The sequence below is a fragment of the Oncorhynchus keta genome, chromosome 27 (genome assembly GCF_023373465.1).
Source record: "Oncorhynchus keta strain PuntledgeMale-10-30-2019 chromosome 27, Oket_V2, whole genome shotgun sequence".
Lineage (NCBI taxonomy): Eukaryota > Metazoa > Chordata > Actinopteri > Salmoniformes > Salmonidae > Oncorhynchus > Oncorhynchus keta.
This window is the reverse complement of record NC_068447.1, coordinates 36,646,773-36,663,707: the sequence shown is the minus strand read 5'-3', so window position 1 is coordinate 36,663,707 and position 16,935 is coordinate 36,646,773. Positions and strand designations below refer to the sequence as shown.

General features: G+C 42.5%; 2 protein-coding genes across 5 annotated transcripts in view; one reads left to right on the top strand and one right to left on the bottom strand.

Moving 5' to 3' along the window:
• Positions 1 to 1,244, bottom strand: part of LOC118359913 (DNA (cytosine-5)-methyltransferase 3A-like) — a 31,492-nt gene extending 30,248 nt beyond the window's left edge. For all 4 annotated transcript variants that reach the window (XM_035738827.1, XM_035738829.1, XM_035738828.1 and 1 more), the window contains exon 1: positions 1,118 to 1,244. The gene's annotated coding sequence lies outside the window, so the exon portion shown is untranslated. The remainder of the gene's footprint in view (positions 1 to 1,117) is intronic.
• Positions 1,245 to 10,490: 9,246 nt separating this feature from the next.
• Positions 10,491 to 16,935, top strand: part of LOC118360319 (nucleolar protein 4-like) — a 29,210-nt gene continuing 22,765 nt past the window's right edge. The window contains exon 1 of the mRNA XM_052482298.1: positions 10,491 to 11,359. Coding sequence (XP_052338258.1) covers positions 11,018 to 11,359 — 342 coding nt within the window. The 5' untranslated portion in view covers positions 10,491 to 11,017. The remainder of the gene's footprint in view (positions 11,360 to 16,935) is intronic.

Below are 16,935 nucleotides of genomic sequence, written 5' to 3'. Positions count from 1 at the left end.
TACAGAGAAAGGACTGATTTACTTTTTGCTGTTGTGTGGCAATAGTCAAAGGACAGTTCTTCGTCAAATCAATTCTACGATTTTACACAACTTATTTCAGTAATATTAGGCTATCCTTCATAAAGGCCCACTGGTACTACAATATACAACAGACCGGGTGCATCATAAGACTGAAGGACTCAGAAAAGGGAAACTGCTGTGACAATGCAACGGGTCGTTCATTAGGGTTAATTGTTGTATGCGTGTTACTACATAGGCGAAGTCAAATCATCGAATCCATGGCTGAAGATATTGCTGCCATGCGCGTTTGCAAAATATGCAAACCACATTGCTTTCCCTTTCTCCGTCAGTTCCGACACCCTGGTCTTATTTTCTCCTAGTTTTCTCCTCCCCTTTTCCAAAGTGTATGAAGAAATCTCGCGGGGTATTTTTTGCCGCGAATGTTCCGTACAAAGAACAGCAGAGCAGTCAGTCTTTCCACTATCTTTTCTCCGATACAGGTTAGGTCAAATGTTGCATGTTCTGGCAGTGTGACAGTTGTAGTAGGCCAACCACAAAGTCAACTAAAAGTATCTTGACTTGAAGCCGGCATCTATCCGGTGTTCTACATTGTAAGAAATTGCTTAACGTACACACCGGAGTTCAAGATATGGTTATGGTTATTCTGTTGTCTAGCCTTTATTGTCAATAAAGCTGTTGCCTTTGTACTGGTGGGTAATCCAAGATATCACGACACTATAGGCTACTGTAGTAGCAAACAACATTGCTCACTTAATCTTGTTATTCAGCATTGCCGTCTCTAATGTCCCCAAACTGACACGTAAACAAATACTGCAGATTGATTATAAAAGACAGGGAGCCTCACGTCTACTGACATTGTTTGATCAAATACAGTACCGTAACAGAGGAATAAGCATTCCGGCTCCTAAACTGTAGCCTTGTCTTTTGTGTCAACCAGTCTTTGTGCTTTTGTGCATTAGGCTCCATGTAGTTGTTGACCACTACATAATGTAGGCTATGCAAAATAAACGGATAATCATAGCTTCACCATGCTTCTCCTTGTGCACGATGGAGAATGATAACCAGTGGCTTTAAATATGAATCAAGGGTCACCTACCTTCGTTGTTCCTTCCTCCGGGTAGACTCTGCCACCCGGTTTGAGAACCACAGGCTTCTTTCTCAATACTCTCCAATGACGTCTCTCCAACCGGGCTATTCTTGTTCGGGATTGGCCGACTGTACGAAAAGGGGACGTCCCATTGCTATACATACAATGGTAGCGCTAGAGTAAGAAAAATAGCACGGCCCAGATGTTGAAATTGTGTAAAATTATACAATTATATTTTATTCGCATTTAGATTATGGCGATAGCTCGACGATTTATGGAAACACACAATCGCCTCGAACTTTATGGGCAGTATTTGGGCCAGGAGTTCTTCACCAAGTTGGCCGACTGAAAAACCTCCTGAAGATATGAATATCACCAAACCGAAGGCCAACATATAGCCTAACATTAGACCAGACAACCACGACATTAAACAGACTAACTGAATTGAAGCCGTTTGCGCATTTTTAAAGTTTAAAACACATAGGCTAAATTATTATTGCGCATGGGCGGAGATGTTTGTTGAACTAGTCATGAGATTATTATGACTTTAACTAGTGATGATCGCCGGTTAACTGATACTTTTGTTGCAACAAAGTTGTCATTTGATAGTTTTGAGTCTTCAAAATTCTTAGACATTCCTCGTATGGCATTAGGCCTACGTTGCCTAATTATGTTTTAATGTAGGCCTAATCACTTATGCTGTAATGATTCAGCCATCAAAACAAATCCACAAAATAGCTAATGTCTGTAGTGTAACACCTGCTGAAGTTACAAATCGTGACATGGATACAATGTATGTAGGCTATCATCATTAGCAAGGTCTACAATGTAGCCTATCAACCGCAATTGACTAGGTATACCCTTTAATGTCCAATCAAATGTCAGTGTGAATGTTAATCGACGAGGCAACACTATTTCAAAGTTCGAATATACTCTTGCAGACTTTAATTTCAATTACACGGCCACAGTGGGAGAGAAATTATGGAAATTAGTGTCAAGAAGATGGCGGTGGCGGTGCGTGCCCGGGAGCTTGCACGTGGACGGTTGAAAGCGGGCGGTCATAGAACCGAATTGAAGACTCACCGCTAAATGTAAAAGGTTAATCTGCTATTTCAACATCAATTTTCCCCTAATTGATTGATATGTACCCATTGATTCTCGAAGACTATAACTTCAGAACTGCTTCATGCGTTTAGATCAACTGTCGCACCCCATCAGAACCCAAAATATAAACTCCAATGTTTGAAACAAACGTAATATAAACAAACGCTGTACAGCCTCGAAACATGGTTAAAACGAATATTTTGAAATCATGGATGGTCAGACCTTGCAAGCATAGCTATGTCTATGAGAGTGGTAAAAAAAAAACAGCCAGTGTTTTAGCGGAACAAGTAGCAGGTTACCTTTCTTCATGTTTTATGTGCTGATTGCCGCTATAAATTCGCGCGAAAGAAACACAAGTGAATCATTACTGCATACGGTCACGAGGTACAATTTTTGGGCGGATAATGAAATCATAATGAATCACAGGGACAGATGCAGCAATTTTCCTATTGATAAATAAAAACCATTGTCAGACTCTAATTGTCAGAAAGTAGAAACAAATGATTCACTAGTTGGATAATCTTGAACTAGGTAGGTTTAGGCTGATTGAGTTTACTCAACTCCACAATATATGTTATATGGAAAAAGTGTTGGCGGACTGTAGCTCCGATTACTACATTGAGTCCCTATCAAGCGAGTCCGTATCAGTCGATGTCAATTCTTTAACGCTTTTCTTGTAGTAGGCCTATCTATGTTTGTGGCGTGTAGCTAGGAGCTTTTCTTTGGGTGATGAAATCAATCCATACTTTTTGCTAAAAGTACTATTTTACGCGACCCCTGACAAGGGAGAAGGTATAGTCGTTCATGGACATTTTTTTTTGTTATGGTGTGCACAGAATCATCTTTTTTTTATTAAAAAAACGATGGATTCCAAATCCAACTGACAACTCTATAACAATCAGGACAACAACAGGTACACAGCAAGCTTAAATAATGGATATTTATCAAAAATATCAGTGGTAGTGCACACTTGAAGTCGTAACTCCCTACTCCATTGGAAAATAGTGGATTAAGAGGCGCAATTTGTCAGATCAAATTACATTTTTATTTTAAAATGTATTGACATCGGCAAACAAGGAAAAGCCTGCATTTACACAGGACAAACATGAGTACAAGGAAAGCATTAAAGAATGTACATTTTTACAGGTATTATTTATAGTGACTTGATGTAGTGGCGTTACATTCTTCTAGACTCTAGAAGAATGTAACGCCACTACATCAAGTCACTATAAATAATACCTGTAAATAATAATACCTGTAAATAATACCTGTAAAAAAAAGAGGCATGACGCCAGAACCCTGTAAACCTATGGACGATTTCCATATTACAGGGGACTAAATTAGAGCTAGGTTTAGGCATATGGCATTAATTCAATAAATAAACATGTAATTGGTATTGCATTTAGCTGGTTATTTACATGTCATTGGTCTGATGATCTCTCATGGTTTTACTTCAGTTTGTTGTAGCCAAACATTTTTGGTCAACATAACTATTATAACCCTAAAATAGACTTAAAAAGAGGTGTAAATGGGTTCACACTCAAAATGTTTAGTGCAAACCCATAACACCTCTTTTGTTTGTCTGAATTCGCAGGTTTTACACACCAGTCAAGGCTCTCTTTTGATTAGCTATAATAGACTTCTCACAGAAGGAAAATAGAATATTGTGAGGGCCAGGGATCTTTGAAATACTTAATCCAATCACATTATGTTTATTTGATCATCTCTTTAGGCAAAAGGGAGGGCAAGAGTCACAGTATGAAAGAGCTTATAAAGGGTTGAAGAAATTCTCCCAATAGAAAACTATTCCATGAGTCCCTCTTCAAGAGGGCAGTATAAATACAGTATTTTGCATTTTTGCAACCCTCCTGTAATAGTGCAGTTGTGTCGTTCTGAAAATGTTCTTTAAATGTTTTAGGCTTATGACATGACATTCAGAGGTAACTTTACATGATCTGCAACAGCTATATGACAGAAAAGTAGCCTCCAGAATTATTTCGTTTTTCCAAAGTTGAGGATACAGACATGAGGATACAGACATACAGCCTTTTAGGCACAAGTGGATCATCAAAATAACACCATGCCCCCCTGACAGGGCTCCAGCAAGGTCCCATTCCTTTCTCAACACCCCCTTTAGTTTCAGCCCAGTGGAAGCTTGTTATAACCCTTTATAAAGTAGGATCGCAGAGGTCAAAGTAGCCTTTGTTTGTCTAGCAACCTCTTCACCATCCCATCCTCGATCTTCCCAAGCATGAGGGAGTCAAGGGATGCTAACATCTAGGGGTAGATAGAAGGTTGAGAGAGTCACACATTAATGAGATTTGTAGGATATGCAAAAAATATATATATTTTGCAACTGAATTCCTGTGTGTGTAATTATTGTCTATGTGTGTTGAAAATTGGAGTGACCAAATAACAATGAAATGGTCTGATTTTCTCTTTAGGAGCCGCTTTGTCTGCAGGGTTGGAAGATAAGTGAGGGATCATATGTGGTCTGTGTTGAATCAGTCAGAAAGAGGGTGCACACGTCCATATATTCCACCAACCTTGTGGAGAAATAGTGGCACAGAAGAAGAAAGATTAGCACACCATGAAGAGCAAGCAAGGTCAAATCCGTTTATATGCATTTATAAAGGAGAACGCTAATGTCTTTTGGCTTCAACAGCCTTTGTCAGAGTTCTCCTAAAGTTAAAACTGTGCCACAACAATGACCACTTGATTAAACCTAATTGTGGTTTATCACTACCCAAAAACGTAACACCTGTGCTTCGTCATAATTTTAGGATTACCCAGAAATTCTAAGGACATAATGATCCGGATTATTCACTCAGAGTGACATGGTTTACCCATTGCTGCAAATGATTGACTTTGAGACAATCCCATGGCGCCCAAACTCAGTTTGTATGCTAGGCTATAGTAGGCTACTAGGTCAATAGTCTGTAGGAAAGGTTTAACTTAGAAATGTCGTTGGAGATGTGCATACCACCAAAAAGTGGTAATAAACCATTTTGCTACTTACCCAGAGTCAGATGAACTCGTGGATACCATTTTTATGGCTAGCTAGCATAGCTGTAGACTTCCATTCATTGTGCTAACACTGGTTAGCATTGGCTCGCGAAACAACCTTTAATTTCATGCTGCACGCAGAGACATAAACATGGTATCTACGGGTTCATCTGACTCTGGGTATGTAGAAAAATGGCATAATTGCCAGAATCTCGCAGTAAGTATGTAGGCCTAGGTAATAACTTATTTCAAATCCTCACTTAAAAAGAGGGGGAGGTGGGCGGGAATGCGTAGTATTTGTAAGTGAGAGAAAAAAAGAAGGGAGAAGGGGGAGTCTGAAAGGAGAGAAAACAGAGATAGGGGTCAGAGGGAAGATGGGGGAGGGTATAATGCTTTAGGGTTGGCTCTGACAGGTGCGACCAGGCCCAAGTGAATGTCAGTGTGACCATGGGGGGTCCTTACAAGCATGTCACAACCAACCAGGGCACTAGATTAGGGGTTTGTGGGGTGCAGGGATTGGTTGTGTCTCTCACAGTGAACCTGTTATTGCCACTGATCAGAGCTGGGATTGCCTGGAAAGAAGGGACAAACACAGGTGGCTGTAACAGTTTTAAAAAGACAGCCGCGAGAAAGGGTGAATGTGTATCTGTGCATGTAAGACAAGCAGATGTGTTGATATCGAAATGGCTTTTCGTATGAGATTCGGTAAGAGAGAACGTTTGTGGCATTTGCAGCAAGTTTGTGTCATGTTGGTAGAGTAAAGAAATAACATCTTAATTTAAAAAGAATATTATGAACAAATGAGTAGTAGGAAAATGCAATGAACCCTTCACGCATCTGACAGTATTGTAACGTTTTATTTGGTAAATATTTTTTTCACAAGAAGGACATATAGGTATAGTACTAGTGTTTTCTGGTAGGCCTATTAACTGACCAGGAAGACTATTTCTTGACCAACAGGATTTGTGGTTTGTTATTTTGAGCTTGCCAACCCTTTCTAACAGATGTTATGTCAAAGATAAACGTGCTCATGTGAGCGAAGGTAGGGTCACCAGGGTCACACACACACTTTGCCTTTGTGTAGAAGGAACATGCTTCCTCTGTGGAGGGCCTCTTCAGGTTTTTACCACAGAGGGGAAAAAGAAGAGAAGCGAAACCATCTAAATCCTTTAGCTGACAGCGAAACTCAACTTCAGCTGTGTTACAAATCTCCCTTCCATCCCCTCGTTCATCTACCAGCTAAAACTGCTCTGTCAAGCCTACAAAAATGACTGATAGGGTCACAAGTGCCTAGGGAAATCCTCTTATACAAGCCTGAAGTTTTATTTGATTAATCTCTGAATTCATTTAAATAAATTGTACATTAACCTTCACAATAGCAGTGCAAAGAGAGCCCAAGGGGTTGGATTTGGCTTCACAGGAAGGGTTTAGGATATGCTATGTGAGGAGTTGGAGAGCATTGGACATGAGCCAACACCTGTCTCTCTCTAGTCTACTGGATAGGGGTTCAGACGGGTCAGAAGCAGGAAAACATATTGTGACTGACACCCCGTTTTTAAGATCATAAGCATTTGTAGCTTTGTAGCCTAGAGAGGAACTTGATGCACACCTCAAAGACCTCCAAGGCGCTGATCCTCAATTAATATGGGAACCGCACTGGTCCCAAATAAATTTGAATTGAGTAGAAAGTACAGCCTGCACAAGTGAACATGCATGCACTCACATGCACAGTACTCACGTTTTAGACTTCACTCAGATTTGAGATTTGTTTAACAGCGCCATCTACCGTCTTGCATTCTCCCTCGCTGAATTCAAAAACTTGGTTATTCCCCCATGGTGAACTATAATCACAGTCATTTAGAGTATTGTGATACCCATAGTTATAGATAGATAATATATTACATATATAATACAGGTGACATAAAATATATAATCATTTTTACCAAATGTATTTATTATCTATCTTTAAAAAAAATAGCTATTTTTTTAGAACCGTTGATATCACACATTTGTCAGATGAAATGGGAAAGACGATCGTAAATGTATCATTGGCTGGCTATTGTATTTCTGGAGAATCTCTACGCTGGTGTGGGGGTGTTAATGTCTGAGTGTTTGCTCCATGGGTATAAATAGAATGAGATAATTATTTGTGTTTGTGGAGGTTTTATGAGTTTGAAAAGTGTAGCTCTTTCAATTCAACAGCCTATAAGGCAGGTCTACTGCAGCAGTGCTGTTACCATGACACCTGTAGCTTACTCTGTTCTCTCCTCTCCACTAAGTGCTTCCTGAGTATTATTTCCATGTGGTTTCCAACTGTAGCTTCCTCTGTAGTCTATAGCGCAAGCCCCCTTCTCTGTGTTATCAGCCTCTCTCTGGGAGCGCTGTTAGAGTTGAGTAAACAGACCCAGAGTTAAACAGCCTATAAGACACTCTGAAATGAGTGGAGCTCAGCTAATAAAAAGCTGGAATGGGGTGGGGGTTGAGAAATAACTGGCCTTCAGTATATGTGCTATAGCTCTTTGTCTTGGTCTTTGCCACACGCACGCACACACACACACACACACACACACACACACACACACACACACACACACACACACACACACACACACACACACACACACACACACACACACATTTGTCAGACCATGCTCAAAGGATTTCAATATTTAATTAGGTACTAAAACATGAAAAGAAATATGCAAGCATATTCATATTTGTCTATATCTCTTTCTGTCTCATTCTCCCTCTCTCTATCTCTCCCTCCCATACCCCTCTTCCCATGATTAACCAGGCCTATCGGACACTATGGTGTGTCGTTTCGTGTTCCTTAGTTACCAGTTGCCATGATTTTCCTGGGCCATTTGTGTTTCCATGGTGATTGTGCCCATTCTGTCGTCTCCCGGCTGCCTCTTGGTTTTGCTGTCCCGATGGCCCCCAGCCACCCAGCCCCCGACCCCCCCCGACCCACCCCTCTATGCTTCCCTGCCTCACAGACCCAGAAGGCTGTCAGTGTGTGTTCATGTCGCAACTCAGCGCTTGCCACCATCCCAGATCAGTAATCTAACTTGTGGTGGTCCATGATACCATGCCTGAATAATCATAGAGGAACTGTGCTAAACGTGTGTTGAAGCACCCAGGCTCGCTCTCTGTCTCTCTCTATTTCAACAACAGCTTCTACATATGCATGGATACATCCATATTAGCAGTATGAAATTACACCATCTTGCTATATAAATGTGTTTATTTGTTCCAAATGTCTTTGTTCCTTAGTTCCACATTTTTATCAAAAGACATTTAGATAAAATATATCAAATAGAAATTTAAAAACATGATTTGATGAACAGAGGTGGTTTGTTTTGATACATGGAACTGTGGATGGAATACACAGGACAGGTAACACAATCTCACACGCAAGCTGAAAGCTGGAGTTCTAAGGAATGTTCTCCAGGTGGCAGCAGTCAACCGATCGTCTCTGAGAGTATTACATGGAGAGAGGGTCAGTGCGGTGGAGGGTTAACTTGGCATCCTGACTGAGACTGATTCAGTATCACTCCCACTCATTACGCCTGCCTCTTATTCTATCATTCAGTCTCACACTCTCTCTGTCTCTGTCCATCTCAGTGACGCTCTCTCCTCTCTCTCTCTCTCTTTCTCCCTCTGTCTTTCTCTCTCTCTCTCCTCTCTCTCCCCCCTCTCTCTCTCTCTCTCTCTCTCTTTCTCTCTCACTACCTCAGACACCGTAAACTAGAGCTTTTGCACTGCCAAGCTCTTGCCTAAAGTTGGTGTTGGTGTTAGTGCTGGTCTGGAGTAAAAGCCTAGTGTGTGTGAGTGTGAGTGAGTGTGTGTGTGTGAGTGAGTGTGAGTGTGTGTGTGTGTGTGTGTGTGTGTGTGTGTGTGTGTGTGTGTGTGTGTGTGTGTGTGTGTGTGTTGTGTATGCACACCCATGTCGGTGCTCAGTGATGGTGTTCCTATGTGTTTGATCCAAATTAATTTGAGGTTCAAATAAACCAATCCCACACACATATGTTCCTTTGATTATGAGGTTTGTCCGTTTGAGCAGCATTTACCTCACTGTTCCCGTGGCATCAAGAGTCAGCAAACAAGAAAAACTGTGAAACGGAAAACAGCCTAACATTCCTACTCAAATCATGTCCCCAGCAGATGCCGGGACTTATGTAGCCTTGAGTCGGACCTTTCAGTGGGCTAGCTAATCCACTCACCCATCACTAATGCAAGCCAGTCCTGCCAGAGAGATATCTATCAAATACCACATGATGAAACTAAAATAAATAGCCCCGTCTGTTTGGGGCTGGGTAATTCACACACACAAACACATTTTTGCTTGGCCTGGGACCTATCGATTCAGCTGAAGCTGGTCATTATTCAGTGGGAGGATGAGGAAGTGAGAGCAGAGGGGTGGGACTTTTGTCCAGAATTCCATTGTGAGTCAGAGAGGGAGGATGGAGAGATGAGGATGGGGCATCCCACTCACCCTCCACTCTGCTCTGCACAGCTGGAGCCTCTGCTGTGCTGCTGTCATGGCAACAGCAGCAGTCACCACCAGCAGCAGTCCCAGCATGGTCCTACACAGAGGCCAGGAGAACTCACACACATATGGGTACAGAGAACACACAGGGGAACATTATAGGACACTAGACAGGCATGCTAAAATGTAGACCTACATAGAGCACAGTGACACATTAAAAAGATGCCAGAGAGCCTAAATATAGTATATTGAATGCCTTGGATTTTCTTTGTGTCAATGTAGGTGGAATAGCACACAGAAAGACAGAGTTGATGGGGGGCGGCAGATGCACATGTGATATAATATTTTAAGGCCTACAATTTAGTATTATGTCCAGACCTGGCCTGATGTCAGTTTCTTTTTGCTAGTGGAGAGGCTGTTTTTTTTCATGACCACCAAACGCACAGGGTGTAATATGTCTTATTCATATTTGAGGAAAATCCACATTTCGAGCACCGGCGTCGTTTGTGTAGGCCATCAGACATTTTCTCTCTACGATTAGGCTACTGCTTTGTAATCTACCATTCCCTTTCAGAAAACGCATTTAAATTAGCCTAAAATGCTTGGTTTTCGAGGTTGTCTTTATAGCCTATTGTTTCTTTGAGAATATATATTTCGACGGAACGTCCGAAGCGGTTCAGGCTGGTGCACGCGCAGGTCCCATTCAAACAGGTGGGAAGCAGAGAAACAATCCCGGTTGCGCAAGGTTGCGGTGCGCGTGATTGATGATCAGATAGCCTACATGGCTCTATTCCGATTAGGCCTAAATGTTTGAGAATTGTCACGGTTTTCACTTGATTCTGCATCAGCTCTGACCAAAAATTGTGTCGAATGTCTAAAAGTAAGTCAATAGACAGCCACAGTTCAACGTATTTTTCCATCTATGCCTCCCCTGTGTTCTTTGTTGTTTGGTGAGCAGCACTGTGTTTTTCCTCTCCATATCTCAGCCTCCAGTCAAGAGACCGTTTGCGCACAGGTGGGAGATACCCGCTCTATAGGACAGCCCCCCTCCCTCAGTTCCTCAGTGGATGATGTGAGCAAGTGACATTTTGCCGTTGCGGTTCGGGACAGCAGGCGAATAGTCTCTGCAAACAGGTGTGCGGCTGCCCGAATCAGTTTCCTACGCCTTTATTCCAGCTGACAAGGAAGGGGAGAAAGCCATCGTAGTTGCGGAACCATCCTCCTCGACGCGGGACGGGAGAGGAGGGGGAAACCTGCATAATAGCTATTTTATTATTTGAAGAGCCAAACGGGTTATAAGATTGAACGCTATGGCAACAAAAAAATCATCATGCACGGATGTAACGAAAAGGAGCCGGAGTCCCGTCGTTTTAGGAGCGGAGATGTTCAGTGAATTTCAGGACTGGTGCCTCCGGACATATGGGGACTCGGGTAAAACAAAGACCGTCACCCGGCGAAAATACAACAAAATCATGCAGACACTGTTGCAAAACGAAGAGTCGGACGGCATGTATGTCGACAATAGCCACATCAATGCCAAATTCAAATTTTGGGTGAAGTCGAAAGGGTTTCAGGTCGGGAGCAACATTCTGGGAGAGCACAAGAAAGGAGCGTCAGGGAAGCCCGTCCTATATGTCCCAGTCAAGTCAACGGTAAAGTGTGTGTGTGTGTATGTGTGTGTGCCAAGTCAACGGTAAAGTGTGTGTGTGTTTGCGCCCGCGTGCGCGCGCATGAGACGTCCTGTTATCGTCAATGAAACCTATTAGATTTCACCACAACCACATGCACCTGTCATAACCTATTTGATTACAACTTTTCAGCGTTTGGCTTTCCCCCTTGACCCCAACCTATTCACAGAAAGCTCGGTTTGACCGACTCTCATCCTTTCAACAGAGCAGTCACACTCCCATCCCCAGCTGCCATAGCAACGCCGGTGCCTATAGAAGCAACATCGCCAGTGTGGGGTATCATTCTGTGGTCGTCTGGCAAATGACTCGTTTAATGTCCTGTCAACGGAACGCTATGCTACTAAGCACTATTTATGAGTTAATAGCCCATTCACAACATAAAAAGTATGTCTTGTCCAGACTCCTGACATGTAGGACAATTGAGTGTGCGCGCATACATTGGGTGCCAGCGAGCGGCGTGCCCAAATTGCGGAGATGCCGGGGTGCTTGGTGTATCCCTTAGAGGAGGACATTGTATGGAAGGGGGAGGTGAGGGTTTATAGATTAACAAAATAATTGATCATGTTCCCCTTTACCTCGTATAATAGCCCTATAGCATAAATCCACTAAATCCCATCCGCCTTTCCAAGGGGATGGGTAAATGCGCAGCACCACACATTATTTTTTCGTTCTAATGTCTTGTACTAATTGACAAACAGTCATTTATATTGACAAGAATACAATAATTTACGTGCACATGCTATGAAAGCAAAACTATCCACGGTGTCAATCCGCGTAGTTATGTGTGCACCCCGCAACTTTACATTGCCCAGTGCAGGATAGATGCGGATCGTTCCACAGGCACTCGTTGCTCTGGTAACCAATCATACCTGCATAGTTCCTACACTTGCATGTATTTTCATGACTTAATACATGTATCCACATTCATAAAGCCTTCTATTTGGATGTATGCTTATAAATAAATAAAAGTGATATATTGCATTTGTACTATGTTGGACGTAAAACCACCGTGCGTATTTGATCCCTGTGAGGGTCTCCGGTGGGAACAAAAGAGAAGACTATCCAGCAGATGTATATAGCGGCATCCTGCCTCTATCAAAGTTAAAACCACTGCTGCTTAGAATTGTCATTTGAATGATTTCACCATATGATAATCTCGTGCAATATAGTTTAAATGTATTACAATTTTTGTTAACCATGTGTTAATCTGAGGTGAAATTGTAAATGATTCATTTAGGTAGGCTATAGGCTACTTGGGGTTGGAAATGTAGATGGATGAATATCCTATCTGATACATTGATTATCTAGGCTGATTGACCAAAGTTGAAGAGAACACTCTTTATAGGCACAGGATAGAGGTTGTGTGTGTGTTTGTTCAGTGCCAGTTGAGACGGACACCATTTTATATGATGCCTTCGGGGAATCACACCAACCCCCACCATGGTGTTGGGACAAGCTCTCCAAGGACCCTCAAGATTAGTGTGAACAATAGACTCAAATTACAAGAACAGTTTTGAATATCAGACCCGCTGAGGTGTGGTTTATTGGATTGAGGCGTGGTGGATTATTTGATCGATCCTTCCTCAGGTGTTCTACCTGTGTTAATGTGTAGCCTTTATTTTTTCGGCTGAAATACCTAACTGCACCTGGTCCTATAGGCTAGATAGTTTCTCATGATTGAGACTCTTGGCAGGTGCATCTAGAGTTGGAGATTTAGTTTCGTTTTTCTTTCTCTTTTGTATCTTGGATGATGGAGCGCTAAATAGCCTTTTTGTGTTTACCACAACATTTATTACACACAGGTTTTAATCTACACTTTACTTTTCATTATGTCATATTATAGTTCTGAGATGTCTCAGTTTTCGACACTTTATCCATTCTACATTGCTTGTGGGCAAAAGCCTTTTGTTTTGACAGGGCTTTATGCACAAACCCAGAAATAGCTGATGTCACTGTGAGGGCCAAGTTTGTAAATGTCCTTGTTCTACAGTAATAAAAGGTTAGCGCCTGGGCAGGACACTGTTTTCTACTTCTAACATGCATGTCTGAGAATAGTATGCCAATGATGTTAATGTCATTTCTAGTTCTACTATATGGAAGGAAACTATTCCTGAATAGTATGTACCTCTAGTTATTGATGGGACACAGCAGGGGACTCCCCCATGTCCAACCCCCACTTGTGTAAAACTAGACAACAAATAGAACAACGAAAGCAAACACAAGAGAGTCATTTCATCATTAATGAAAGTGGGAAGTGGAAAGTCAAATAGTGAAGTAGAGGTGCAATTAGATGCAAGAATGGTCAATGTGTATCAATGTGAGCGTGGAGGTGATTTGTGTGTGTGTTCTCTTGTCTGTCAGCCGGTAGGTAGTATGTCGTCTTTGACTGTTCTCTTGCTGAGTGGTAGATAGTGTATCAGTCGATTTAATGGTCATGTGCTATCAGTCCTCAGATCTCTCTCTCTCTCTCTTCTTCATTCTCTCACTGTCCGCTTGAAGCCTATACCACTGTGCCACCCAAATATAAATGTGTACAAGATACAGAGATTGGGTACACTGTAAAGGGGTTGCCATGAATTTGACAGTCATTTACAGGCAGCTCGGTGGCAAGTCAAATTCTGTATTTCATATTACAGTTCACCTACTGTAATATAAATATGGTTTCAAAGCAAGTACTGCGTAAGGATTGATTGTTTTATACTGTAAAAAGTACACATACACACACACACACGCACACACACACACACACACACACACACACACACACACACACACACACACACACACACACACACACACACACACACACACACACACACACACACACACACACACACACACACACACACACACACACACACAGAGAGAGAGTACAAAACCACAACGCCCAACACCCTCAGTGCCCCTCCTGTGTGGGGGGGAGAGAGCGTGTTTTCAGAGTGTGGCGTTGGGAGGCCCCTCTGCAGCTGCTCCTGGGGTGTGCCAAGTTTCACTGAGGGCGCAGGCAGGGGGGCTAAATGAGGGGGAGGTTGGTTGGGGATGGGGGCAAGGGTTGCATGGCTAGTGGTTGATGGGCAGACAGGAACCTTTTTTCAGTTGGTGTAAACACAGAGGGAGTTATACAGGTTAGTCCAGTAGTGGAATGAAAGAGACAGACACTGACTAAAGGGAATGGGGGTTTTAAAGAGTTTTGTAGCACGAGCCTAGTGCAAACTACATTTCAGACAGCTGATGGGATTGTTTGGAATTTCTCTCTCTCTTTCACACACTCTCTCTCTCTCTGTCTATATCCCGAGTCCTTTCTCTCGCTCTCCGTCTGTATGTCTGAGAGCCTGAGCAGTGCTTAGACAATATCAGCAGGCCTCTGTGTGAGGATGCAACCTGCTTTTGCTCTCATTATGTCCTGATTAGAGCCCAGACAGTGAGGAGGAGAATATAACAATTGATAGACCAGGGCACGGTGAGATGTTCTGCAGTCATACACTACTGCAGACATGCCCACTGTAGTGGTACATTCACACGTTACCATTACTAGATTCATTGATTCATATCTGCCTGTCGTTTTTTTGTTTTACATTATTAATAGCAGAGATTTATTGTACACCGACAGATACTCTGCCACCGTATATAATACAGTCTAGCACCAATCTGGTTTGCACACATAATCATTTATTGAGCTATAGGTGTGCCCTCCATTTCTAAGCGGAATGTTGTGTTCATTTCTCTCTTGTTGCTCTAAATATGGCTCCGGAAAATATTAACGGATGAGAGCGGTTGCTTTTTAGTTGCCATGCCAACGGGAAACCTTTACATATCCCTATCCCTCATTCACAATCTGGATTTGGTAGGACTTTCTCACCACACACACACACAGCACAGCCTCAGGAATGGGACTCCACGTGTAAGATGCTGTGGGAAGTGCTGTCATCAAAGGGCATAAAGGGTTCATTGACGTCGACAATGCTCTATGAACCTTTCTCCCTGGGAGAGCTGTAGACCCAGTGAATGGAGTATTGTAACTCGATGAAAAACAATAGGAAGGAACAGGTGAGAGGTGTGGGAGTGGTTGAGGATGTCCCGTCCGAGACAGACAGGGAACGTTTGTGTTCTGCTATCAAAATGGAGCAGGAGCGCCATCATTATTATCTGATTAATTATTCCACGTCTCCTGAGAGCTCCCCTCTGTTAGGAGGGCACGGAGTCAAAAGAATAGTGCTCCTTTCATTCAACACCATTTGCATTAATGCTAACAGTTTTGCATGGCACAACTCCAGCATAATCTAGCCTTTCTTTCTGTCCCTCCTATTCAGTCTCTGTGTGTTTGTTATGACTGTACCTAGGTTATCAGACCTACAAATGCTAAATACCTTAACCAAAGCCACACATTTGCTCTTTACTCTCAACCTGGCAAGATTGGGGAGAATTTACCTTAGTATAAAAAGCACAACGGGATATAATGTACTGTTTTAATGTTGGTTTTTCATCAACAAGGCCTCTCTTAAACCAAGTCTCCAATTCACCTACTTTTTGGGGGGATTGACTGCGTGCTGTGGTTATTTCAGTGCTTTGGCCATATGGGAGTGTCTCCAGTGCCTCCTCAACTTCATCCCTATACAGTTTATTTTACAGAGAATGAAAGATATTGCATTTGGCCCTCAGCGCCCCTTCAAATAAATTATGTGCAAGGCTCCTCTGCTTTGGATGTAGATGACACACATAGACACATTACATACAGAGAGAGATGATGCAACCACTTATTTTTGTGAATGAGGCCTCTTCTAGGACAAGAGGATTCGGTAGACCTACATATTTGAAGCCAATGTGTTCCTAGCCTTTTGGTAATATATTTGTAATGAATCTCTAATAAGATGTGCACAGAGTTTGATATTGGAGTGTGTCCTTATGCGAGTGTGTGTTTTTGTGTGAGAGAGTGAAAATGTGTATGTTACTGTGTGTGTGTGTGTCTGTACAAAGAGGGGGTCGTTGATCGTGCTGCTCTGTTTTTCCTCCCCTCAGCACCCTCTCTGTTGCCATGGAGAGACAGTTCTTTGCTCCCATAGGAGGATAAATTAACACCATTTTTAACTGGCCTGGGGGCGCCCCCTGTGTGGGAGAGTCTGAGCTCTGCTCTAGATCTCAGCACACACACACACACACACACACACACACACACACACACACACACACACACACACACACACACACACACACACACACACACACACACACACACACACACACACACACACACACACACACACACACACACACACACAGCCTTACGCCTCGGTGTTAAATCTTACTACTACACTCGGCTACTATCATTTTTTTTATGCTGTAGCTGGACAAATATTTAACAACCCGAACATTGTAACAGAAATAGAAAATATGTAGTAATTAAGTAGCAATAACACAAAGATGATGAAAGGCCCAGATTGCAGAACCTATGTGTAGTACATCAGGATGTTCTGTTTGGGGTGGTGACTGGAACATCAACAGAGGGTCTGTCAGGGCCTGGATGAGTTATTGGGACTGTCACA